Consider the following 27,810-nt stretch of genomic DNA (forward strand, 5'->3'; position numbering starts at 1 on the left):
TATGTAAAGAATTATGTGGCTTTTTATTGTGAAAAATATTCAAGACAGCACATCATAATAAAAACATTTTAACCAGTCCAAGATTAAATTCAAAACTTAACAGTTCAAGTATTATGACTGGACAGTTATCTTCAGTACTGAAAGACCCAATCTGGAATAAGAGCATTTTTTTCAGCTTTAATGGTTTATCCACCTTCTTTGTACAGAAAACTGACAGTTGATCTGAAAATACAAAGTTTTATCTACTTAGTACAAGCCTAACGTGGACTGGAGCTTTGATGTCAACTATTCATGACACCAGTGAGGAGAGTATGTCGTGCCTGAGATACATGTCTGATTAATGAACTGTAAACAGATCCTGTACACTATAAATCTCGGCTTGGGATTAAAACCGAGACAAAACTCCACTGAATAAAAAGACAAAGACGAGATGATAATGACATGCTTACAGACTGGAATCAGGCTGAATATCTACAGTTGGGAAAAAAAATCAAATGACTTGAGTCAACAAAAATCATGTTACTCTTTAATCTGAGTCACTGTCTCCTTCGCTGTCAGCCTCCTTTACATCGATGCTGAACTTGTACTCCTGATCACAGCCCATGTAAGCATCGCTCATGAAGTACAGGGTGTAGTTGTGTACGCCCATCGCTGGTGCAACAAAGTCCAGCTTGACCTGCAAAGGGAGGAGTGAAGCAGAAAGACACAATGATTCCTCTGTTGGTTTTGAAGAGCGATTATTATTGGTCACAAAAAATTGCAGCGATGCTCTCACCTTTGCCTTCTGCTGCAGAGTCAGCCTCTTGATGGAGATGAGACTGTTTGATTTGGGGTCTCCGATCACCACCCACCAACCTTCCTCACGTTTCTGTAACGATAATTATGTTCACAAATCATTATCAGTGAGAAATTCTTGATGAGACTCATGGAAATGAGAAAAGACATGGTATTCACCTGAGGGAAGAGAGGTGCGATGACAGGCCCAGTCACTTCCTCCTCTCTCTCCAGCTGAACCTGGACCAGAACTGGACTGCCACTACGGAATAACAAAAACACATGCATCACAAATTTGCCAAAAGAGCAGATCTCAGTGATGAAAAACAAACATAAATGGAAAACAGCTGTTTTTTTTTCTTGCACAACATTACACTCCAGACAGGGTCCACACATACCTCTTGACATTTTCTTTTTCTGCCACTTCATATGACAGCTCGATGTTGGGATAGCGGTTACAGAAGCGAGCCACATCGGCCATCTGAACATCTGAGAGCTGCAGCAACCCGGTTCTGTCTTCATCCTCCATCTCCATGATATCAAAGATACTCTCCACACCCTGATGAGAGGACAAAGATTAGATGATGCACATTTATTGGCTTAAAGGAAGAATGAGATTTTACTAGGAGTTTCATGAGGCTGATGTACCTTGTCTGTGCAGCGCTTGATGTGCTCGGAGGTGAAGAAGGGCAGCTGTTTGAGGTAAGAGTCCTTGGACCACATGGCTTGAGTGACCATCTGAGCCAACTCCATGGCTGCAAGTGCAGGACTCAACCAGCCGTTACTGGACAGCACATCAACACAGGCCTGGATGAGACGCACCGCCTGCAAACACAACAAACAGGTTACATTAAACACACACAGGATTCTAAACAAGAAATTTGAAGTTATTATTCTCCCACAATCAAACCCAAAATCATCACTGATCTGTACCTTGCTCAGGATCTCCTCAGTGTCTGACTGTAGCTCAGCACTCAGCTGCATTCTGGAGAGATGAGCCTGCAGCAGCAGGTTTGTCTTTACGTGTGGATCGTTGAACTTGGGGTTGTTCAGTTTGTGGGGAACCTTCTGTGCCAGCTGAAAAAACAGAAATAAGGTGTTTGAAAACCAGTTTGACTGAAAGAACTTCAAAGAGGAGTGTCATTATTGCTGAACAAAAACAGCCAATCAGATGAGATCTGTTAAAACAGTTCACCTGTCTGAGTAGTGTGTCCTCATGATGTCTGATGGGAATGTTCTTGTACTCAGCAGCATTGGAGATGATCTCAATCAGCCCACGGATCTTTGTCTTTGCATTCAGGGACATGCTGAACAACTCTGCCAAACACAACCAGACACAAAGTCAGTTACACACGGGAGTTAAACTTCTGAGCTACAAAAAGTAGTTACATTAACAAACACTGATCAGAGATACTAAGAGGATTTTGGCAGTTTTGTGGAGTACAAACCGATGGTGGTGTAGTTGATGTAATAGTAGGCAGCGATCATGCCCAAGTTAAGCGGTGCTACATCCATCTCGTCCTCTATGCTGATGCACTTGGACTGCTCCAGGTCGTGTAGCGTGTGTTCCACCAGCTCAGATAGGTGGTCTGACAGGTGACGATGGGACATGCCTGACAAGGTAAACACACAACTTCTCATCTAAAATCTTATCCAGCATGAGTAAAACCACCTTTTAAAAACTGTTCTTTGCCTTTTAAACGCGACAGGATTAGACTCACCCTGCAGGTTGTAGTAGTTTGGGTTCTGGGTCATGCGGCGGTAGAGGAACGTCCATGTCAAGTAGTCCACAGCATCTTGCTTGTTCTCTACAGTCTTGGTGACAATTTCAGCATTGAAGTGGTCATGGAGGCAGTGATCCAAGTGGGACTCCACCGGCAGAGGCTCGTATAGGAACTTCTTGAAGAAGTCCTGTTAAGAACAGAAAAAATACACTGCTTGATTTTCGTTCCTACATTTGCACGGCACACAAGAAAAAAAACAGCGGTCCTCATTACCTTCTTGGAGCCCTGACACATGATGACGCAGCGTCCCTCATCATCCAGCATAGGTCTGTTGGCTTTGCCCACCATTTGGAGGACGTCGTATATGGGATAATCCACATATCTGTGATTAAAATGGGAAGCATAGAAGGTCACTACTGCATGTACTCTGTAAAGTGTGAACATTCAAAGGAGTCTTGAGCTCGTTGGACTTACGCATGGATTTTTCCGTTGTAGTACTGTGTGTCCATGACGATGACGAGGTGTGCAGAGATGTTGATGCCCCAGCAGAGTGAACGAGAGGACACCACCACCTGAACAGCACCTGTTCGGATAAATCATACCATGAATAACTATTTACGCCTCAACATTCACAGACAAAGCTGAAGACAAGGAGCAGGAGTGAGTAATACCTGAGTTGAATAGCTGCTCCACGATTCTTCGCTCGGTTGCTGAAAGACCTTCATGCAGGTAGCCCACGCCATTGGCCAGAGTTTCTTTCAGAGTCGAGTCATTGATTTTGTCCAGGAATGGAGTGAGGTCTTTCTCTGTGCAATGCAGGAACCTACAGAAAACAAACATTTGATATTTATCCAAAGAATTAAGAAGTAAAAGCAGGATTAAAATCACTTCCTCATCAGGATCTTGTAGTGAACTAACCTCTGAGGGACCACGTCGGCAGCACAGAACGTGAGGATGTCGATGGCTGTGAGGCGAGTCTGTCTGCGGGATGGGACGAACACCACAGCCGGCTTGGAGGGAGAGTGCTTCATGATGGCGTGATACACTGGCTTAGCCATGGACAGGAGGCGAGTTTGAGTGTGACTCACATTGAAGCCCTGAACACCAAGAAAGTCAACAACAAATCAGAAATATGACATTTTTAAGACGATTGGCTACGAAATGAGAAATGCCTGTTGCTGTCGATTCCCTCTTTACAGACCTGGATGTGGAGCTCCAGAGGAACAGGTCTGACGTTGGGGTGGAAGTTGAACGTGGCCGTGGTGCTGCAGCCCAGCCAGTGAGCCACGTCTTTGGCGTTGGACAGGGATGAGCTGAGGGCCACAATGCGGATGGGACGCTCAATCTGGGAGGAAATGTACCTCATCCTGGAGCAGATGACCTCCAACACAGGCTGATAAACAGATATGAGGGATATTAACATAATGTGCAGATATGAAATATAAGGAATGTGTTACAAAGATTTTCTGTTCTTACCCCGTTGTCCCCTCCGATAAGGTGTGCCTCGTCCACGATGAAAAGGCTGACGTTCTGCACATTCTTCCTCTGTTTCCAGCGACGAGACAGGATGTCCCATTTGTCTGGGGTGCTGACAATGATGTCACCTTTTCCCAAGAGCTTCAGATCTGTGCTTGTTTCTCCAGTCAGCAGCACTACCTTCTTGTTCAGGATGTCCTGGAACTTCTGATGCCAGTCGACAAACACCTGAGACACGGAGAAAACCAGAATTAACACAAAGTGTGGACAGAAAATGTTACAATACGAGCACAGTTTTCCAAATGATGAAATACCTGTTCAGCTAGAGCTTCCATTGGGGTGATGTAGACACAGCGACCCTCTGCGTTGTGCAGGAGCATCCTCAGAATGGCAAACTCAGCACAGATGGTCTTACCACTGCCAGTGGGGGCTCCCACAAACACATTGTCATCGCTGTTGTACACTGCGTTGAACACTGAACGGACAGAGACACAAGAAAAACATCAATAAAACTGTAATGGACAGTTAGCCAAAGAGCACTACCTTGTTGCTTAATATAATGATGAAGAAAAAACAGATGAGAGATAGAAAAGCAGACAGTTTTTTGTCTGTACCTTGTGTCTGGATGGGATTGAAAAAGGGGAACTTGTTCTGGTAGAGAGCCTCAAAGGCAGAGTTCCTGAGAGCAGTGACAGGCAGTGGCTGCAGATCCAGCAACTCTGTAGGTGGGGGGTACTTCTCTGGTAGGATGAGGTGCCGGAAGGACACTGGGAGCTGAGTCTCGCAGGCTGAACCAGGTAGAATGAAAAAACAAGAGTCAAAAATGACACAAACACCATCTGAATCCCTTTAAACGTGTCTAAAGTCACTTACAGAGCCATCGGTCTGAGACCACACGGATGAAGTACTGCGGCGGCAGAGGCTCGAACACTGGGACAAAGAAAGTCACCAGGTGTTCATCTTGGGCGTACTTTGCTTTGAGCAGGAAGTACTCGTGGTGCAGGATGACCTCACTGTCCACATCCTCGACCAGGATCCAGAAAGCTTCAGATGACGCATGAATCTAAATGTAAGAATGAAAGACTGTCAGAGGGCTTCAAGACAGTGACGGAGACAGGTTCAGCACTTTGAGAGTTTTAACCCCTGACCTTGTCATCCCACTGGAAGTCAGGTGTGATGGTAAGCTCCACCTTCAGTGTGGAGCGGGTGATGGGCTGCAGATGAACAGCCAGGTCCAGTTTGGGGAACTGGTGGACGTATTTGTGGATAGTCTTCCCCATTTTAGGCATTCTGATCAGCTCACCTGGAAAATAAAAGCATGTATTTACTTTATAGGCTGACGAGGGAACTCAGTGGGTCATTAAGGAGTGGAAAAACACTCACCAATCTCATTGTGGTTGAGGTCATAGAGACGCTCGAAGGGGAAGTTCTTCTTCTCGATCTTCTTGATGACTTCTTCAGGCAGCTTCTTGAACTGTCGCAGTGGAGACATGGACTGCCACCTATCGAGAAGCAAGATTATGAATATCAGCGGCCTGGTCAATAAGACGCAGTGATGAGTGTTCTATTGACACTGCAGACTTACATTCTCTTGTCGATCATTTTGCAAAGATTCATGGTCTTGTCTGTCAGCTGGGCCCAGCCTCTGTTGAGCACGATCTCAAAAATGGCTCGCATCAACCTTCCAGCACTCTGAAAAATAACACAATAAAGTCCAATTAAAAGTTATCTCATGACAACAAAACTGGTTTTCTTTAAAGCGACAGTGCTTCCCCTACTAATACTAATACAAATATTTGTTTTACAATATGTACTCATTTTATGTTATCACAAATTTAAGAGCTAATACAGAAAATGTAGTCTTAAGAAAATGGATATAATACTTTGTTACAACAGAAAGATAGAAGCAGCTGATCAAAAGAAAAATGATGAGTAAGTTCAGGCGTACCTGTGTCACGTAGACCATATCGGCCATGAGAGCAAAGCCTTCCAGTTTGAGTTGAGAGATGTACGCCTGAAGCAGCACGTTGATCTAAAGAGGTGGGACACAGACAGAGGAAGATCAATGAGGTGGGAAAAGTATCAAGTGAAATCCCTAAAAAACAACCATCATCATTAATATATCTCACAAACTACCTGGATTTGGATGCATAAATAAAATTAAAAAATCCTTTATATTGTTAATTCATGTCATGTTTGAACAGGTTGTGTTTGCTACCTTGGCGCTGGGCTCCTCAATGCTTTCCTTCACAGGAATAGGAACTCTTTCCAGCAGCTTCTGCAGCTCAAGCTTCTCTTCCTAAAAGAAAAAAAACAAAGGTCAGTCTTTAAATTCAGCTCATGAAAATACGTTTTGTAAGAGGTTATGACCAAACGACCATTTTCTTGTGATTAAAGGAAGGAGGGACAGTAGGAAAGGAGAAGAGCAGGGAGAGAAGAGGGGGATAAAGGAACATATAGGAGATCAAAGGATAAAGATGAACAGACAAGAGATGAGTAAAATGAAGGAGGGAAAGGGAAGGGAAGGCAATGAAAAGAATAGGTAGAGAGGGGAGAGGAGAGGAGAGGGGAGAGGAGAGGAGAGGAGAGGGGAGAGGAGAGGAGATTGAAAAAACAACTTTGAGGACTTGAAGTCAACCATACCTCTCTCACTGTGATGTTTCTGAACTCGGAGGAGAGAGAGAAGACTCTGAAGAGCTCGATCTCACTGAGAGTGGGCTTCAGCAGCTGGTTATAAGTTTGAATGGAGTCATGGGTGATGTAGAAATGACTGGCGATGCGTCCCAGGTCTGTAACCTTCAGGTGAAGAGGCAAAGAGGTCAAGTGTTAAAAGTTTCACATCCAACTAATTGCTCATTCAGTGTGTGATTTGAATGGATGGACATGTGTACCTGGAAGCTGCCGGTCCTCTTGTCATACTTGACGAGGCTGTTCTTGTCGAGGACATTGGCTGCTGTGTGTATCAGGTCCGTCCTGCGTCTCTCCAGCAGGGGGTCTATACTCCGGTCGTCGTGGGAGACACCGTACAGAGTGGGGTTACGAAGCATGCGCACGTACAAGTATGTGTAGCCAAGCCAGTTCACAGCATCCTAACAAAACAAGAATGACGAATTAGAGGAGTGATAAGTGATTATTGGAAGCTTCTTATTTATATGATGAAGTGTTGACCTGCTGCTAACCTTTACTGTCTGCACGTTGCCTAGAACTATCTCTGCATTGAGCATGTCGGGCAGCTTTCCCACCATCTGACTCTCTATGGGCAGCTGCTGGTTGAGCAGCGACAGATAGTACTGCAGCTCTCCATGGGATGTGATCAGGATTCCTTCTCCCTTGGTGTCATACTGAGGACGCCCGGCTCGACCAAGCATCTGAAATACCACATCATTTATTAAGTTAGTAAAAGGTACAAAGCATTTTCTTTACATTCTGATATCTAAGCAGCACAAGCTAACCTGTAAAATGTCCAGAGCCCCGAGTTCAGTCCATCTCCCCTTCTCTGGGCTGTACACCTGAGTGCCTTTGATGATGACAGTATGTGCAGGCAAGTTCACACCCCAGGCCAGAGTAGCTGTGGACACCAGAACCTGGATATGTCGATCTGCAAACAGATCCTCTACCAGCGTACGGTCCACTCTGGTCATACCAGCATGGTGGATTGCGAAACCATAAGGTAGAAGATCCTTCAGCTCCAGGTTCTACAGCAGAGAGGTGATTGGATATTGATTAAGTACTAAAGAAACTTAAGATGTGTTTGTGTCCTGAAGTAAAGCTATGTGTCAGTAGTATTGTCTCACCTTGCACTGCTCCGCCTCCGTTCTCAACACTTCAGTGGAAGCTGAACCCTCTCTGAGGAAAAGACCCAGAGTGTCCTTCTCCAAACACATGTCTCTTATGGCCCTAGCTGTCTTTCCAGTCTCCTTCCTGGAGTGAACGAATACCAGCACCTGATGGAGACAAGCAAATTCAATTCAATCTGCGGTCTTTATACCAGTGAGGTTCAACATGTAGTCATGTTCCCGGTCTCTCTTGTGCAACAAAAATATAAAGCCGGGAGTATCTCAAATCTGGTTTTATATTATAGTGTTGAAATCACTGAGTGCAGGATCCTTTTTTGACCCGTGCATTCAGTTTGATTTCTGATTCAGCCCCTATTAATACATTTTCTGGATGTGCAACCTACACCATGTTTCAAATCACTAAATCAATGACTAATACACTTCAGGAGGCACTCACCTGGTTCTTTCCAGCATGCTCCATAATCTTTTCATAAACAATCTCATTCATGATCTGGAAACGCTTGATGGCCTTCTTCTCTGTGATGCCAACATAAGTCTGCTCCAGGGGGACAGGGCGGAAACTACAGAGAGGACACAGGACAGTTATCAGTCAAAAACGGCAAAAAGGAAAACACATAAAGCTTGTCATGAAAAGGGCCCAAATGTGAACAAAAACACCATAACAACATACCTGTTGTCAAAGTAGAAGAGCCCCTTTGCAGGATCTACACGCAGACATGTTGCCACATCCTCATAATTGGGCAGAGTGGCACTGAGGCCGAGCAGACGCACATCTTCCTGGGTCAGCTCCACGTTGCGGATGGTCCTCGCGACCAGAGACTCCAACACAGGTCCACGGTCATCGTGCAGCAGATGGATTTCATCCTGCACAACAGATTTACTTTGTTATCGCTATGTTTTCTTTTCCTGTATCATCTGCATCTTGAATTGAACATGTGCTATATCTTTAAAAGTATCTACAGAACTTACAATGATGATGAGTCGCACAAGCTGGGTGTAGGTACGCTCTCCACCTTTACGTGTGATGATGTCCCATTTCTCAGGCGTGCACACAATGATTTGTGTGGCGTTTATCTCCTCTTTGCAGAGCTGGTGGTCTCCTGTGAGCTCAGACACTGTGATGCCGTAACTTGCCAAGCGCTGGGAAAAGACAGAAAATTGGTCAATTACTGGAGTTGAAATCAATCTTAGTTAAAACAACTTTTAGCTGTATATCAATAAATCGTTGCACCTCACCTTACTAAAACTTCCAACCATCTCCTGCACCAGTGAGCGCATGGGAGCGATGTAGATGATCTTGAAGTCGTCCACGTTGATGGTTCCATCCATGTTAATGTGCTTTCCAATTTCTCTCAGCATCGCCATCAACGCAACATTGGTCTTACCAGCTCCCTGTGTGCCAAAGAAGAATAACATTAAAAGGGGAAAATATACTTCAGAATAAAATTTCACTTCACTATTAGCTTTAAGAATATTCTCTTACTGTAGGCGCGCACACAAGCAGGTTCTCATCTGTGTCCATGGTGGTCTTGAACAGCTTGCTCTGAATGCGGTTCAGTGTCTTGAACCCTTCAAATCCAGCCTGTGCGTACTTTGGCAACTTCTCTATGGCAACAAGCACCTGCAGACAAATAAGATGATCACATCTGTACACTGCATGTCTATATAACTTTGTTTGTTTTTGCATAGTTGGGCAATGATGTACCAAATAAACAAACCTCATCATCAGCAAAGGGCTTTGGTTTCAATGCAGGCACATGAACCTCCTCATAACCTTTGCGCTGTTTGCGAAATGAGCCGTCTGGCAGCTGGCAACGCTTGTTGGCCATGAAATGACTCCCCTGTGTGAAGGTAAGGTCCTCGAGGTCCAGCAGCTGTCTTGGGCCCATTGACTAAAGGAGAAAAAAAGTGAATTAGTATAAGATACAAACACTATCTGAGTCAGTTAGCTTGCTTGATGTACAGTTTTAACATTGTTTACCTCTCCGTGTTCAATGTCCATCGCTTCCATGTCATCAACACGGGACTTCCTCACCCTCTCCCTGCGAGATCGCTCCTCCTAAGAACAAACATTCCAAACAAAATAACCAACGTTAGGGACCAATTTAGAGATTGCTAAGCGCGATCTTCAGCATTCTTCATCGAAGAGCAGTCTTACCCGGATAATGTCCTCCTTCTCCGTCTCCTGCAGCTGGTAAAGAATCTTTGACAGTTCCTGATCGGACTCCATCTTCCCGATGATCCGCTCCTTTTCAGCCTCACTCTGAGCACTCGCCAGCATGGTACAATACTGAACTGTGTCAGAAGGCAGAAGGTGATTAACAACTACACGAGGCACAGAATCACATAATGTGTAAGTACATCTTCTAACACGGCTTACTCATTCGACGGTGCTGACGGAGGATTTTGATGAAGTCAAAGGTGTTGAAGCCGAGCAGTAACACCAGCTGGTTCTCACATTCTCTGTCATCGCTGGCCGTCTGTGCAATACAAACAGATCGATGGATGAGCAGGTCTGAGGAATACAGATGACTCAGTGCCAAAGAACAAAAGGTGTCAGATGTACCTTAAGGATTTCCAAGACTTCGTCGGCTTTCTTTTGAGAGACGATGGCGTCGTCATAGAAGCGACTTAGCTGACGCTGGAGCCAGAAAGCATCGATGTCTCGAGGATGTAGATCTTTTTTCTTCACCGTCATCACATCCCCCGTTGCCCCAAGCTACACAAAGAGTCATTCATTAACTTAAATGTGGTGTAATGTCTCATGCAGAAAGCCAAAAAGGCATATTTATCTTTACAAACACAATGTTTTTTCAGATGTTGCACTTACATTTGCTGAAAGAGCGCAGCCAACATCTGCCTCTTCTCCCTCACTGTCTTCATCTGAGTGTTCATCTCGTACCTCACCAAACTGGTCTTCATCTCCCTCCTATAAAGATGCATTGAGAAACGTTGAGTGGTCTATTGAATCAGAATTTATAGGTATCAGTCAGGAGTAATTTAAGACATTACCTCCTCATCGGATTCAAACTGCACGTTCACACCGTACGTTTCATCGATGTTATCATCTGCAGAGGAAAGATTAATTCCACAATCACAAAAATGCCTTCAGGAAAACAGACTAGCAACAATACATAAATCTGTTTTCAAATTTACGTCCAAACATTGAATCGCACTAGTTGTTTCTTGTGTTCTCACCCATGTTCTGTAATTCCTTGTCTCCACCATAGTCTGTTATTTTTTTGCCCAGATTCACCAACACATGGTAACGAGTGTCATCAGCGGGTCCCAGGAGCTGCTCTACTTCACGCCGCCTTTCCTTATCCCTCATTTTATCATTCTTCAGCACTGCTAAGACTTCATCAGCTGCTCCACACAGAATGTCACGTGGCTGTAAGAATGAACATTGACAAGGTCATCAAAAGCTACAAGTTGTTGAGGAAACATGTCAGCAGACGTTTTTAACCACCAGCTGTGGATTTTTTTTGGGCGTTGCTCGCTCACCTGATCTCCCAAAGCAGCATGGATGAAACTGAGCAACACCTCGTAGGTCTCTCTGGTTTCTTTGGTTTTAGGCTTGTACACGATGCCCACCATCTCATCAATGCCCTCGGACAGGAGAGTAAAGCCTTTCATTTTGTTGATGTCATGTCTGTCTTCATCTCTTTTTCGCCTCCTGAATGAACAGACAAACAAAAAAACAAAGAGTTAAAGATAATGTGACTGAACTGTTTACATTCAGTGTATCACAAAAATCTTAAAATAAACAATGCGTTTTGTAAAACACACAGATTATTGCTTATCATGCCTTACAGGTAGATAGTACGTAATACCTTTAAGAGACAATCAGTCCACTAAGTATTAGGGGTGTAACGGTACATCTACTACATTGATATATCAATTTATATTCCTATGATCCGACTACATCGATCTGTGCTCGCAAGTTGGCCATCTGGACGACATATATCGATCTAACTTTTTCTAAAAGTTAGTAAATTGATTGTATCGATACTAGGAAATAATGCATTGGATTTAAGCACGGCAGACTTTATATGCATGTGTTGTTTTTGCACTTTTAATGATAAAGATGTTAAATGTTACTCGATTCAGGCTGCCTGTCTGTGATGTCATCGTACGTGCCAGCAGACAACAAAACATAGCATAGCGGATGGCAGAGGAGAAGCCGGTGAGCAAGAAATTATCAAGCCACCATTCAGTGTGAGGAAACCCTTTGGCTTTTGCAAAGACGGAGATGTTCTAAATAAGTCGCTCGCTGTTTGTAGGATATGTAAAGGTCAAGTAAACTACCATGGCATGACAAATCTATCCAACCACCTACTAAGGCACCATGGGATTTCACACAACGCCGACCGTCCAGGAACCTCTTGCAGCGTTCATACGCAAAGTGACATCAGCTCTGCAGAAGCCAGTCAGAGATTAGGCCAAATCTCGGCTCGGGTGAAAAACATCACAGCAACAACAGGAATCTAGGACTGTCCAGTATGAAGGTATTTATTTCACAGTCATACTGGTTGAATTTTTGGCTAAAAAGTTACTGAATCGATTTCAAGTCACTGAATCGTATTGGATTGTATCGTTCTAAATGAACCAATATCATCCTTTAATCGTATCGGCAACCACGAATCATGATACGAATCGAAGTTAAAAAGAATGGGTACACCCCTGCTAAGTGTAATATTAATGGTGGTAATGGCCAGACAGACTCATGGTTGTACACACATGACAGGGTTACTTTAACCTGACAAACACAGCATATGTCCTGTCTACATTTACAGTCACTGACTTGTCTCGTCTCTCCTCCAGTTTCTGAGGTTTGGTCCTCTGAGCTTTATCTCCCATCTTGGTCCCCTCCAGCTTCCCCACAAGGGACAAAACCTCTCCGGTGGGCTCATCTCTCCGGGTGCGGTCGATCAGAGAGCGATCAGCTTGTAACACCAAGTTAGAGTTCTAAAAAATCAAAAACAAATGGATGTGGTTATGAGTTAGGACTTCATGCTGCACGGCTCCAACGAGGCTAACTGCTAGTTAGCAGGATGGCTAACCAAACAAGAAGAATGAATTAAAAACATGAGTAGTTAGGTTGAACACATTCTGGCATGTACAGTCCATAAGAATTACACAAAGACTACATTGTTTTTCCCAAGGTTTCTCCATATAAAAACGTTGTGCTCACCGCTTTGTACTCGTACTGCAGACTACGAGCAGTCACGTCCGCCATGGTGCTAGTGCAGAATTAGCTCTCAGCGCACTTTGTATTAACGTGAACCAGCAAACAGATTTAAAACAGACACAGAGTTCACTTTACTCTGCCTCTTTATTTACACTCTGGATACATCGGCGCAGAGTTTGTAAGTGTAGCATCAGCTTGTTTTTCAAACGTCCGAGTTTCTTCAAAGTGCGTCTCTCATACGTTACAAAAGAAGAGGCTAACACGAGCGCACAACAAGCCGCTGGTGTTTCCGCTTCCGGTGTCAAAGGTCAAAACAAATGCTGAGAAGAAACAGGAAGCGCCCCATAGAGGTTGAACTCTTTCACCATTCAGTAGGTTTTTTAACCTATTTTATATCATTTTAACACTTTACTTTTTACTTTAATTTACCCTTCTACTAATATTGTATTTGTCTCTCAACCTCTGACATATGTATTTGTTTGTGAATGTTCACTACCAGTCAAAAGTTTGGAAACACCTTCTCATTCAAGGGTTTGTATTTATTTTAATTATTTGAAACACTCTAGATTAATACTGAATACATCAAAACTATGAAAGAACATATATGGAATTATTTAATTAACAAAAAAGTGTTAAACAAACCAGAATATGTTTTATATTTTAGATTCTGTAAAGTAGCCCCCTTTTTCCTTTATGACAGCTTTGCACACTTCTGGTATTCTCTCAGCCCGCTTCATGAAGTGGTCCCCTGGAATAGTTTCTAATTAACATGAGCCTTGTCAAGAGTTCATTTGTAGAATGACTTGCCTTCTAAATGTGTTTGAGACGATCAGTTGTGTTGTTCAGAGTTAGGATTAGTACACAATGGATAGCTCTATTTGACTACTGATGTAATCCATATTATGGTAAAACCAGATTATTTCCTAGTTTTGATGTCTTCAGTATTAAACTACAAGGTTGGAAATAATTAAAATAAATGAAAACCATTGAATGAGAAGGTGTATTCAAACTTTTGACTGGTAGTGTACCTCTTAATTTTAGTCAAGTTTATTTGGTGTCTTATCTCACCCTGTCGGGATTCTTTTTCCCATAACAACTTGCTAATCATACATTATCCCTTACATGGGCGACAGTCTCTGATACCTCATTCTAAAATTAATGTTTAAATAAATAAGAAAAAGATCAACCTGGGAGACAAGTGAGTAAAAAAAAGGTTAAAGACAATTTACTACTGTGCAAAATCATCACTGTCAACACACAACTTCTGAAAATCGTATTGATGCTTCTTTTAATAGAAAAAGGAACAATTCAGACTCAAACCCAGCGTCATTATAAAAGTTCAGTTGAGTTATCCATTGCCTTCAATGTTCACACACAGGAAACATCAATAGTTAAATAAAACAAGGGTAACAAAGCTGATAAAATATAATTAAATATAAAACATTTTTATTTTGTACAGTAGGTTAACATGTTCTTAAAAAATCAACAATGAGCAAACATCATGTAAAAAAACAACAAATATACTTTCAACAACATTTTTTATACACTATGGAGCCTGAAGACATTTCTTTTTGTCATTGGAGATTCTCTAGCTAATATGTAGCCCCTTTACTTTACCTAACACAACCAGCTTTAAATAAGCACTTCCCAGCACCAACATATTTATCTGCCTTTTCTTAAAGCTCTTTTTTCAAAGCCCATGTTTCTTTTTACAGTCCAAACATGTTATTTATGATGCGTCCTAGCTTGTTGTGTGCCTCACTTTGGAGTTTTGCGTGATAAACAGAGTGAGTGCACTCGTACAGTGTTCACATCCAGATGGCAGCAAAGAGCTCAATTTGGAGTTAAGTTGGTTAAGCAGACTTCCACTTGTGTGCAGGGGGGAGTGATCAGACCACAGAAAAAAAACAATCAATGAATGGCCCACTCAGCCCCCTGAGTCACAGCTGCCTCCATATGTGCGCTAAAGCTCCATAAGTATGCTGCAAGTATATGTTTGTGAAATTACCAACATGTTCCTGAACATGTCCTATATGCTGTAGACTTTCATACCTTCTGTGTGTACATGTGAATATCAAGGCCTGTCTTACTTTTGGGCTTGAATAACTTCTAATATTGTCGTGGTATAAGACGCAGTGAGATATAAATATGAAAAAGTTACCAGTAACTTATAAAAACAAGGAATAAAGGAAGCTGCGGTGTATGAGGGTGTGACCTTATTCTAAGGCAAAAAGCGTGTGTTTGTATTGACTATCTGTGGCCTCATATTACTTCCAACCCATCTGCACATCTGGCACTGACATCTGTCTTTTTCTGTCGGTCAGAATCTCTGATGGTTTACATCAACTGAGCCCCCGTCTTAACCTTGGTCACACCCAGAGAGAGAAAGAGAGGTGGCACGGTCAGATGGGCTGCACACATCAGTGAAACAAATTATAGGTTACGTGTTAGAGGTGATGGATTACTGACACTGGAGAGTGTGTGTGGAACTCTTTTGCCCTGGTGGACACGCACGCACGCACACACACACACACACACACACACACACACACACACACACACACACACACACACACACACACACACACACACACACACACACACACACACACACACACACACACACACACACACACACACACACACACACACACACACACACACACACACACGCATACACATTAAGTGTGATTCAAAATGCCTGCAGTTTTTCCAGGTCATATTTGGAGCGTGCTGATCCTCTTCTCATCTGTCAGCATGTTGGTTATGAAGAGCACTCCTCTGTCCTCTCTGGTTCAAAGGACATGCAGTCTTGTGATCAACAGTGCGGAGGATGGTGTGGGCAGTGATTAATCTGCCTTCTAACACTTCATCACTGGCTGGGTTTGAACAGCTCAATACAATGTTGAGTTGGAATATTTGAAAGCCATGATGTTTTCCCTGATTTCTGAGAGTAAATAAATCCTCTGTTATACTGAAGAGTTGTGTAACAACAATGTGATCTCTGTCACTCTCTGTCACAGGAACACCACATGGGCACACCTCAGCTGTCTGCGCAGCTGGTGCTGTGACGCCATCTGTGAACGCACTCTGTCCAGGACCTCCCAACAGGAGTGTGAGAAAGCACATTGTCTCCAAATGCACATGCACACACTTACACACACACACACACACACACACACACTTCTTGTATATAATGCTAGCCCTGCATGAAGTGTTTCCGCCTCAATAGAACAGAGCACGACTGCTTTCTTCCAGGGTTGAGGGATTAACACTTCCTGTGTGACCCAGACAAGGTTTGGACAAGAGTCTCTTGAGCGAGATTTACTGTCTGTGCTGCCAACGCTCAGTATTATCATGAGGATGCTAAAAGAAGCCAGGTGAGCCAGGGTGAGGTATTATTAAAAGGTAATGCTGGACCTCCTGACATGCAGCTCCTTCACTGTTCCTTGAGAAAATGGTTCCACAATATTGAGTCATCACATCCTTTGCTGGTTCGTCACTGACCTGCTTTACTTTTATTCACTATACTAAAGGTTTAATGAACCCGTTGGCTCTTTTCAAGCTGCCCTTCTTGCCTAACAGGTTTTTAAAGGTTACAAAATATGTAATGCTCCTGGAAGTAAACTGCTGGTATAAATTAGGACTTCTCACTCTCTAACAATAGTGAGTAATGAAAACACGGTGAGCTTAGAAAGTCAACACACAATGAAGCTTAGTAATGTCTCTCTGTACAGTTTTATTTACATGATACTATTCTGTCGTAATGCTGGATAGCAAGATTATATGTAATACATAAATAACAACACAGTTTGTTGTTTTTTTCTTTTTTGTACAAATTTGCATATAACTAAGAATCATAAAGGAAAAAACTCAAACGGATACATACAGTTGTTTTTTAAATGAAAAACACATCCTTACAGGTGGGGGAAAAAGGGGGAGTAACACAAGTCACAAACATACATGGTTTAATGTGTCAGGCAGCCATGGACACACACTTCTGCACAACGATGTGCACTCACACTCACACTCACGCACACGCAAACACACATCTGTACATTGCTCTAAAGCAGACACACAGACCAACAACTGTTAGACTGATGAGAAGTTACATCTAATCTTGGTATCTATTATTTTTCATAAATCTAGCTCTGGCATGCTCCTGTAGTTCTGTAAACATGTGCTGATAAACCGGGTAGCTCCACAGACAAGAGGGTGGGGGAACAACACACCCACACCCACACACACACACACACACACACAGTGCTCACATGAACGTTCTGTTAGCGCATACAAAAAAAAATCATGGTTCACATATCCTAGTTCCACAAATGCACCGAATACATGCGCTAACATCAGTACAATATCCATGGAAGAGAAAAAGCTAATAAAATAGATCAAAATTGTCTCTCAGCAAATAAAAACCCAAAGTTGAGTGATGCCGATATTTCCGAAACACTAATGCAGATGAAGAGCAACTCATGCATTTATCCCATTCATTCATTCACGCTCCTCCAATATTGTTGCTTAAATTCACCTACCAGGCCGGCCAGGGAAGGGTGCCATCCTTCCTCTCAGGCTACACATCGGTACACACAGCCCTGCACCAGGCGTCTTAAAACATGAGCACAGAGCTCCTTTATCCATCACCACCATCGTAAATGTTCAGAGTCCAGTGAATGGAGTCATTTGTTTGTCCCTGTCTAGCATGATACCTCCAGCCATAATGGAGCAGCCTCATCACAATCAAACCGATCAAAGTCAACACAGACATGCTGATCAGAGGGGTCACTGAGGCTGCCTATCAAGATGATCTGCTGGGGTCGAAGCTGATGAAAACTAAGTAAAAGGGAAGACAATAAGTTTAACACAGCAGCTGTGAGGTAGGTTAAGCTAGGAGAGACAGAGACAAAGTAACAAAGCCCCTTGTGCGCGGTGGGGGACAGTTGTACGGTTCTCCAAACACTGACTGACTCCAGTACCAATGGAGCGCAGATCAAAATTCTAAAAAGGTCGAGGGACACAACTCGGGTGGACTGTAACTGTGTGGTCTGAATGGTTAAAAAGACCTGCCAGTGTCTGACACGCGACAGGCTCTGAGTAAAATGGTTTTCCACGGTTTGGCACAAAATGGCGCCTGGTTTGGGTGAGGAGCACAGCATATCCTGGACAATTAACCTGGGCTGCTCTTAATAAGACAATACATTTTCTTAGAAAAAAAAAAGGACTGAACAGCGGCAAAGTCACACCACAGAAAACAGAATAAAACAAACTAATGAATTAATTGAGAAAAAAAAAAAAAGAGAAGTGATCATTCATGCATTTCCCTCAGACAGGATCTTTTTTTCTTCTTTTTTCCATCTTTTCTTGAGGTTGTTATTTTATAAATCAAGTCCTTTCGATCCTCACATAGCCACCCGTTCCGGTGCTCTTTTTTTAAATGTTCACACTCATACTCCAGTCTTTGTCAAAGTTGTTATTATCGATGCCGCAAAAGCTGTTTTTGTTTTTCACATCTATATTCTCTGGATCTTGTCAGCCACCACCACAGGGTTCTCTTTGCGGATCTTGGCAGCAGCCTCGGCCTTGTAATCATAGGGGCAGTTGTGCTTGTCCGAGTACCGGTGGATGCCACAGAACAGGTTGCCACAGCGACAGTCAAACCCTGGAAGCATAAAAGGTCAGGGGTCAAAGCAAGAACAGGACAGGTAGTGGGATAAACACATTTTTTCAGACAGTGAGACATGTATGTGTTGAAGCAGCTGCCCTCTCATGTCCCCCATGCTCACCTGTAAGGCCCACCCTTTTGCGACACATAAAGCATCTAGCCTTCTTGGGTTTGGGGGTGTCACCCTTGTTTTCTTCACTGCTCGAAGAGGCTACAGGAGTCGGACTAGAAGCAGCAGGCTGGCTAACAACTACATAAAAAGAAAGACAAGGGAAGAGAAAAAATTAGTCATCATGCTTTGCTTAATTGTTATCTTTAGTCTTTAACTTGAAAGAGAAGCAGACTCATGGTGTTTATCCCTGTTCCTTAAAGAAATAACCACTGACACTGTGTACTTTTATCCAGATTGATAGTAAATATTGTGCTTTTTTTAATCTCTAAATGGTTTTGGCAGAAGATAGAGCACTACTCTGTGAAAACCTCTGGCAAGCGGCTTTCAATCTGAGAATGCCCTCCGGTGTCGAGGTATTTTTAGACGGTCTATTTTTAGGCTCACTCTCTTTCTTGGAGGCTGAAAGTAAAAACCAACAGTTGGGTTTAAGGTATGCAGCGAAGCATCAAAAATAAACTGTGGCTCTAGTGGGTCCTACAAGGCGAAGTTTGCCTTGAAAAGTCTGTTCGTGAGCAGTCACCCACATCTGTGTCAAATGCCTGCATGTTTATGTCTGCCTGTCCGTGTGTTTATGTGTGTCGTACCAGGCTCTAAGGGTTCTGGCTTGTCCTCTCTCGAAATGCTCATCTCTGTCATTTGTTGAGTCACAGGAAGAGATCCTTGAACAGTTCTGCAGGTTGAAATAAAAACAAAAAAAGAGAAACAGAGAGATGAATAGAGGAAAAGGAACCAGTTGGCCAACAATGATCAAATTTAAAACAGAAAGCCATCAATCAATCAATCAATCAATAAATACTGACCTAGACATGTCTGGTGAAGAGGCAGGGGAGGCATCAACCTTTGCTAGACTGGCTTCTAGTCTCTGGATGGCTGAGGCCTCTGAGGTAGGACTACCGACGGAGCCTGGACAAGAACAGAGTGAGCACCATTAGACAAAGTACAACAAATCATTACACTTGAAATCAGCAAAAGGACAAAATTATACACTGGGTTGTGAATTCAGTGACTCATACAAAAAAAAATTACTGTCAAGCATTGCACTGATATTGAAATGAATAAAACAAATGTATTCCATCTGCAGCAGATCAATAATTCAAGGTCCCTGTAGTTGACTTGGGTGTGTAGAAGTATGTCAAACAAGTCTCCTGTGTTGTGTTGTGAGTGAAAAGTCAATGTTTGACCTAGGACATGTCTAAAAGACTGAACCCCCCCCTAACCTTGAACACTGTAATAAAGAAAACAGCTGTCTTTCATTACACAGAGTGGAAAAACAAAGAGCGAGGGCGGGGGAGGAGAGCTCAGAAGAAAATGGACTGGCTTTAAAACCTGTTGAATTTCAAAACAAAGTCTACGCTCCTGGAGCTCCTCCTTATCGGCAGCTTTGAGCGTATAAGTCGACACACTATTATTTGTTTACATGATGAACTCAGGGTTACTGAAATACATTTTAACCTCATTATTTTCTAATGTTTTGTGAAAAGCAGTCGGAACTCTTTGTCTCGGGTTTAGTGATTCTATGACATGACTTACCCATCGGGCTGAGGGGGCTCATGCGGTCGCTGCTCTGCTGCCGCGTCAGGTGTTCCTTGTAGCAAACAGAGCACATACCATTGGTTCTAGGGTTGCCATAGAAACCACAGCCTGTGGCACAAAGCATGGGCACCGGGCTCTGGTTCGTCTCTTGGGCCATAGCTAAGAGAAGAGAGAGAGACAGAGAGAGAATGCTTATCAGACTGACACACACACACACACTGACACACACGCGCGCACACACACACTGACACACACATGCACACACACACAGAATGAGCATTTTTCAACATGAATAACTGACTGTGAAGTACAATCAGCACACAGGACACTCAGGACACCCTGCCTGTCTGCTTCCAAAGAAGCTGAACGTGCAAACTGATAAGAAGTCATAAAATGAAAATGTGAGAACAACATGTGTGACTGTGACCTGTCCTTTAGCCTGAACGCATTAATGAACGCTTCACCACAGGAAGTCCAGAGAACAAACAACACCCACTGTATTCTGCTAAGCACCTTGGCAAAAGCTGGACTCTGTTCTCTCCCACAGCTTTGTTCACTGTTGTGTCCCCCTTTGTCCTCCCCCACAGAGCCCTCTTTCCACTGTTCTGAGGTCAGTTAGTTTGTCTTTTCCTTAGAAATAACCAGCACCTTTTTTTTTCATACATATGAACTGCTACAGGAAAGCTTTTTCTTTAAGTCATTTCCCGTCCTCCTCATAGGCTGGTACAGTAGAAGCTACTGCTATGCAAAGAGGAAATGAGCTTTTGAAAAGTAATGCATCATCACTGAGCATCATGATTAACACATGACTACAAATGACTCTTCACAATGAGCAACACCCTCTTCTCTGACTCACTGGCAGAATCTGGGCCACAAAAAGGACAAAAACATGCAGTACAATACAGTATACATACAGTACAATGTCCTGATCTGAAGACACAACATCATGTGTGAAGGAGAACAAAGTAGGTTGGCAGTTTCAGAAGCCCTCCCCTCCTTCCTCATGGTTCTTGCCACACATACAGATTTCAAAACGTCCCGAGTCATTTCTCCCCACACAAACGCCCATAAACAAGCGTGTATGTGCGTAACTGGTCTACGCGTGCAGCCCTATGACGTTATTCTCACTCCACTCTGTTGCAATACAGCAGGAATTTGTGTGATAGGCGGTGTAGCCTTTTAGGCAACAGATCAGAGACACCTTGATGAATGAACAAACACACAGACAGGAAGTCTGAAGATTAGTTGGGTAAGAGGCATCCTGACTGCCAGTCCTGCCCTGACTGTTTTTCAGATCAACAAGATCAACTGAAACCAGACTCCCTCCTTCCTTCAGAGAAACCAGTCAGAAAACTGCCAGCGTGCACAGTTAGAGAGCCATATTCCCGCTGTAAACAACCTTTAGACCTCTGTGCTGCAACATGGCAGCTGCTCGCTCCCGTTGGTGTGAAGCTTGTCTTTATTCCAGTCACAGACACAAACAGGGGGACAGGCTGGCTTTATGTTCCAGGAGAGGCTGCCAGTTGTTTCAGAGTGTCCTGTCAGTTCACTCAAGGTATCCCGACCTCACCGACAGACTAACGAGTGCTATTAAATCCTAAGCCAACCCCTCCCTCACCCCCCTTGCCCTGCATGCTATCGCTGTCGTGTCAACAAAGGGTTTCCTTGGAAAAGCCCACAAAGACCTTCTCTCCCTCAGTCAGCGTCACGTGTTCAACTGCTGACTGCTGAAAAATACCAGGCAGGAGGACTGAGCTAAAGGCTGAGATCTGCTGAGAAGCTTGAAAATATTTTTTTCTTTACGTGAGCTCATAAGGGTCTTTTTCTATAGACCCAGCAACCCATGATTATGTGTCAGACAGCTACGTGTGGAATGTGAGATTTGAGAAAAATGCCTGGACCCCAAATACTAATCAGCATGTCAAGAAAGCATTGCTTAAAACTGATCACATCTGACAAGAGAACTAAAAAAGACATTGAGAAGGCCCACGTCAGCCAACAGATTAACCATGACTGTTGACTTTCTGACACAAAGGAACAATGGACAGAGTGGCTCAGCTGTCACGTTTGGGTCCAGCTGTCAACCAGCTAGCATGTTAACCTTACCTCTAACAAAACCTCCCACATTAAGGAGATAAAACCACATTATATGTGTGCAAACTTTTAAACATGTAAGAATAAAACAAAGCCTAGTACAGAGAAAAGAAAACATCCTGTTCATACTACTTTACTAGTTGTGAAATGAAGGGGTAGTAACCCACACATTTGGTTAATTTAACGCTTAATTAATATTCACAGGGTAAACAAATACCCGTGCTTAGCTTCCTCAAATGGTCAGTGATCTAACATGTCCAAAACTGCCCTTTGAAATACCCTGTGTATTGTAAAAAACACTACATCCTACGGGGTAAGTAAGGGGGTTTCCAGCACAGGATGGATTATCAGCCTCTGTCATTAAGCATCAACTTCCTGTCACAAGGAATGAATGATAAAATGTGAAAACAGGCGTAACTTGAATGTGTGCAGTTTGGTTTGGAGGCAGATCAGACAACTGAGCCAAGTTTAAAGAGCATATGTTCAAATCTCTTGCAAACAAAAGGGGAAGACTTAGCTTCTGTGTCAGCGGCAGGCTCGGCTCATATTTCAGGCCCTGCTGGACTGAAAACTACTGAGTCACAGTGAGGGGCAGAACAGAAAAAGCCCACTGTTGTAGTATGTTGTTCTTTTAAATGGGGACATAATGTTGTAGGTAATAAATAGAGTCGTTCAGGAGGGCAACAACAGTCATGTTTTCTGTAATAACCCACAGTCTAGACAGTGTGGTGTGTGCTCCCTTTGTTTCTTCTTTCTTCCTTTGTCTACAATCTCTCTGCTTCCTGTTTAGACATGGTTTTTAAGCTCCTCTTTCTCGCTGTGTTTCTAATACAATTAAACATTTTAAGAAGTTTTTTCACGAAGCAATGTGAACAACCTCGGTTATATAATGACTCTTTAAGTACTTAGAAACGACTTGGTGTTGCCACATAGCTCACAGCACCGAGCAAAACCTCGTTTTCTCCAAACTACTGCAAAGCTATCCTGACAGGTCATTTAATATTTAACCAAAAAGCTCTGTAGTAATTTCAGAGGACCTCTCTCTCTCTCTGCTTGCCTATTCGGCTTATGAATTTTCTATTTCTAGACAGGAATTAGCTGGCTTTGGTTCCCCATCCCCCAGCTCGGGGCAAGTAGAAAAACAAGAGACAGCTACCAGCACTATCTAGCTCCCTCCCTTGTTTTTCTCCTGAACCAGACGGAGTCACGTTTGAGGGCTTGTGATATTCCCAGCCAGGAGGAGGACGTGATGGTGGTGTAGGTGATGACAACTTTATCTACAAAAAGACCCCAAAAATGAGGTTGTTTGCTAGTGTTTCGGTGTAACGAGGGACCCTGTTAAGTGGCGACTTACAGTCAAATGCGTTGGTGGTTGTCGTAGTTACAGGGTACGTGAGGTAACAGCTGTTTTAGCTACGACATCGCGGCTGAAAGTCGCCAGTTAACAGGGTCACTCTTTATAACGAAACACCACACAATACCGTCACGCATACATCACCTGACCTTTCAATACAGCCTTTAAAGGTCGCCATGACCGACCACTAACACCCCTCTTTTTTGGTGTTTACCTCATTATTCAAGCTTACTTCAAATTTCATCCTTGTTAAGAAGAAAAAATAAAAATAATCCAAGATCATCACCTGCTAAAAATCGATGAAGTTTCTTGAGAGATGACAAGGATAGTAGGTGTTATCCTGGCAGACGAAAATAGGTCGAAGGGTTCCAGGTCCCAGTAATGTCCCTTTTACTCTCTACTGGTGTTTCTGTGGTGTCGTCCCCCGTCTCAGGCAGGTCTTTTCGGGTTTATTTCTCCCTTCCGCACCCTCCTTCCTCTCTTCCTTTCTCTCTCCGTCTCTCCTTCCTTCTGGATGGATGTTTGTTTCCTTCTTTAGTAAGAGGAGTGGCGGGTGATGTCACGGGTAGAACAACGTGTCGCCATTGGCTGCCCGCGGAGCCCCCGAGCGCTGTGTACAGTTCTGCGAGAGGGTTAGTCTGGAGTACGCATGCGCCAGAGTTGCATTATTACACATCCATTCGTCATCCTCCTACAAGGCCACGAATCTTTTTTATTGAGTAATCCACCTAAATGAATGGACAAATGAACAGTGGTGCTGACATGACTGAATCAGAAAAAAAAGATGAATGATTAAGAGGGAAGGTAATGTCCTGGGATTGCCTCTTGTTCAAAGATTTCAAACCTGTAAAAGGCCTATACTTTGTAGATTTAAGCAGTCTCACCCCATCCAACCCCTTGTATACCCCTTACTTCCGTCAGAGGAACAAAACAGGAGTGGATTTTTAAATGGAAAGATTTACCAATTAGTTTGTTATGGTCAGTGGTGGACAGTATCAGAGTAAATTTACCTGAGTACAGTTCTTAAGAACATTTTTTGAGTATCAGTACTTTATTGGAGTATTAATTTTTGGGGATACTTATCACTTTTACTCCACTACATTCAGAAGACAATTATTGTACTTTGTACTCCTCTACATGTCTATCAATGCTCTAGTTACTCTCTACTTTTGCTTTGAAGTCAGCTCATGAATTTCCTTCTCTCTTCTGAAATCTGATCCCTAAGACAGTAAAAAGGTTTTTGCGTAGTTCTGTTTGTCTCAGTGGTTTAACCATATCTGAAGATCGTGCATCTTCATGGTTCAACGTGGAGCAAACACAGAAAAAATTTCACTCAGATCAGGCAGTTCATTTAGAGGTGATAATGATGGCTATAATTATCCACCTGAGCACCCATGTCCATATCTTCAGCCCTTGTTAGAGGTTTTTGAAATGAAGAATGATACTTATCGTTTGAAATGTTCTCCCTGTTTCCCACTCTGCCCAAACATACAAAAATTCACTGTCCAAACAGAGAAAGCGTGCTGAGCTACATAACATTTGTTTCATTCCAGATGAACATTTCAAACTAAGTTGTCTGTGCTTTGAGTAGAGATTTCAAGTAATGTTTTCTAGATAAACATAATGTAACAAAATGTACACCTATGTATTCTTGACTGCACTCATGCTTTGTGAAAATACAACGTTTTGTGATTTTTTAAGAAGTACTTTGAACACTTAAGTATTTTTAAAAGCAAGTACTTCAGTACTTTAACTGAAGTGATAATCTGACTGTACAACTTTCATTTGTATTGGAGTAATATTTGACATAGAGTATCTATACTTTGACTTAAATAATGAAGCTGTGTACTTTGTCCACCACTGGTTATGGGTGAGTTCTTGCTGACAGAAAGTTGAAAGTCAGTCAACTTTTTTTTACCCTTGTTAGAATATGGAGACCTGCTTTTTATGAATGCTCCTGTTCAGTTTTTAAAGAAATTAGATACTGTATATAACTGTGCTTTACGTTTTATTACCGGTTTCAGCTATCATGTACATCACTGTTCCTTATACACTGTCGCACACTATCCATCTTTGTACGGTCGTAGACTCTCTCACTGGCTGATTTTTACTTATTAATCTATTCTTGGACTTCTCCCTACATACTTGTGTGTACACATGTGTAGAAACCTCAGGCGATATGGTCTGCTCTCTCAGGACATCATACAGTTGCAGGTCCTGAGAGTCAGAACTGAACTGGACAAAAAGGCTTTTAAATTTTCAGCCCCGTTTACCTGGAATGATGTGCAGAATGACTTGAAACTGACACTTCTTGTAACTCTGGGGGAATTCAAGTCAATCATAAAAGTCAGAGAAATAAGCTCAATTGGATCTTGTTATTGCACTGTGTAATCATGTAACCATGTGAAACTGTGACCGTATTTTATTTATGTTGTTTTGTGTGTTTGTTGTGTGTTGTAACCTGTTTTGTGCTGCTGTCTTGGCCAGGTCACTCTTGAAAAAGAGGTTTTAAATCTCAATGAGTCTTTTACCTGGTTAAAGAAAGAAAAAATAAAGAGAAAGAAAGAAAGAAAGAAAGAAAGAAAGAAAGAAAGAAAGACAGAAAGACAGAAAGACAGAAAGACAGAAAGAAAGAAAGATTTCAAACCTGTAAAAGGCTTATTATTTGTACAATTAGCAGCCCCACCCCATCCAACCCCTTGTATACCTCTTACTTCCGTCAGAGGAACAAAACAGGATTGGATGTATACATGGAAAGATGTACCAATTAGTTTGTTATGGGTGAGTTCTTGCTGACAGTGGACTGCCCACTCAACAACCACCCACAAACACACACTTATTGTGCTGACATGGAGTGTAAACATGTTTTCTGGAGTGTAGCAACAGAAAACATGGGCATGGTGAAATCTTAACCATTTATATCACATGTTTGGTTGTTTTTAATCTAATCTATTTTCATCTAAGAGCATTAAATGTATTGTTTTCTTTGACTACATGTTCAAACACAACACTACATTTCAATGGTAACTGTAATGAACATGAATAATATTAGCTTATAACCTCTTAAAAAAGAAATAACCTATAATTAATCTGATATACACATCAGTTTTTTAAAACTCCTGCCTGCCTTGAATGCAATCTAATGTCAAGCAATACAATTGTGGGCATCACTACTATTGACTCAGGTATTCATACTAACAAGCTGATTTTAAGTACTATACTTTTGCCCCTTGCCCTAAATACTGATTTAGCAATTACAACTATATGCCCTTCTTTTTTACCTCAATGAACCCAAACATTATTTCATGTCTCAATCTGGTCAAAATCTCAAACAGCTCTAGGCCGAGAACTCAGTGTCTTCACATTGAAAAAATATCCTCAAGGTAAAGATCTATAACTCTCTGTCTTACACACACACACACACACACACACACACACACACACACACACACACACACACACACACACACACACACTTGTGTAGTCGTTTAGTGTAAACATGTCTTGTGGGAGGATACAAAAGATAAGAGCTGAACTGCACCAGCAGATCAGGACAGTTTCAGGATGTACAGCTGTAAGAAAGCTGTTGTGAAATCCACAGTTGTTGTCACTTGTTAAAGCTGGGTTGTTTTGCCCAAACCGGACAGTCCACAGTATCGTCACAGGAAATGTATTTATTCTAATTCTTATAAATACTACTCACATTTTAACGGTGACCCCAAAATTCAGGCATTTTGATATTTTTTGTTAATGCATTCAAGGAGACGTTACCTACACAGGTATGTGTATGTACACCTACATTTGATTTTCATTTTTGGAACCTTCAGTTAGTAAATCACATCATCTACTGCTGATGTTTTGGAGAAATATGAAAACAACCTCCTTCTTCCCACTCACATGTATCATATATGCTGTATAGTTTACCTTGCAGGTCTAACAAGTCCAGACATACTCTTCCACCTTGTCAGGATAACGTCACACACTTCCCCAGGCAGGGACCTCCCTGCAGGCTGCGCTCCACAGCAAA

At 42.6% G+C, this 27,810-nt stretch overlaps 2 protein-coding genes across 2 annotated transcripts; both read right to left on the reverse strand.

Moving 5' to 3' along the window:
• Positions 1-4: 4 nt before the first annotated feature.
• On the reverse strand, positions 5-13,269 carry snrnp200 (small nuclear ribonucleoprotein 200 (U5)). Its single transcript, XM_034691615.1, has 44 exons — positions 12,966-13,269; positions 12,576-12,739; positions 11,276-11,447; positions 10,970-11,162; positions 10,784-10,839; positions 10,602-10,700; positions 10,338-10,490; positions 10,152-10,251; positions 9,930-10,066; positions 9,753-9,830; positions 9,490-9,663; positions 9,255-9,392; positions 9,008-9,163; positions 8,741-8,911; positions 8,442-8,635; positions 8,208-8,331; positions 7,769-7,918; positions 7,427-7,669; positions 7,154-7,342; positions 6,866-7,063; positions 6,618-6,770; positions 6,193-6,273; positions 5,923-6,006; positions 5,560-5,666; positions 5,358-5,476; positions 5,123-5,277; positions 4,848-5,037; positions 4,589-4,762; positions 4,289-4,449; positions 3,975-4,202; positions 3,700-3,891; positions 3,417-3,595; positions 3,170-3,321; positions 2,973-3,081; positions 2,772-2,880; positions 2,496-2,685; positions 2,223-2,387; positions 1,970-2,091; positions 1,708-1,851; positions 1,423-1,599; positions 1,173-1,333; positions 955-1,036; positions 776-868; positions 5-676 (listed from the first exon to the last, which is right to left on the reverse strand). Exons 1-44 carry the CDS (start codon positions 13,008-13,010, stop codon positions 527-529), a joined length of 6,411 nt encoding a protein of 2,136 aa, XP_034547506.1. The 5' UTR covers positions 13,011-13,269; the 3' UTR covers positions 5-526.
• Positions 13,270-16,681: 3,412 nt separating this feature from the next.
• On the reverse strand, positions 16,682-24,328 carry zfand5a (zinc finger, AN1-type domain 5a). The gene is made up of 6 exons (XM_034691617.1): positions 24,070-24,328; positions 20,333-20,494; positions 19,603-19,705; positions 19,387-19,472; positions 18,752-18,880; positions 16,682-18,627 (listed from the first exon to the last, which is right to left on the reverse strand). Exons 2-6 carry the CDS (start codon positions 20,490-20,492, stop codon positions 18,479-18,481), a joined length of 627 nt encoding a protein of 208 aa, XP_034547508.1. The 5' UTR covers positions 20,493-20,494; positions 24,070-24,328; the 3' UTR covers positions 16,682-18,478.
• Between the last annotated feature and the right edge of the window lie 3,482 nt (positions 24,329-27,810).

This window comes from Notolabrus celidotus, chromosome 9 (genome assembly GCF_009762535.1).
Source record: "Notolabrus celidotus isolate fNotCel1 chromosome 9, fNotCel1.pri, whole genome shotgun sequence".
Classification (NCBI taxonomy): domain Eukaryota; kingdom Metazoa; phylum Chordata; class Actinopteri; order Labriformes; family Labridae; genus Notolabrus; species Notolabrus celidotus.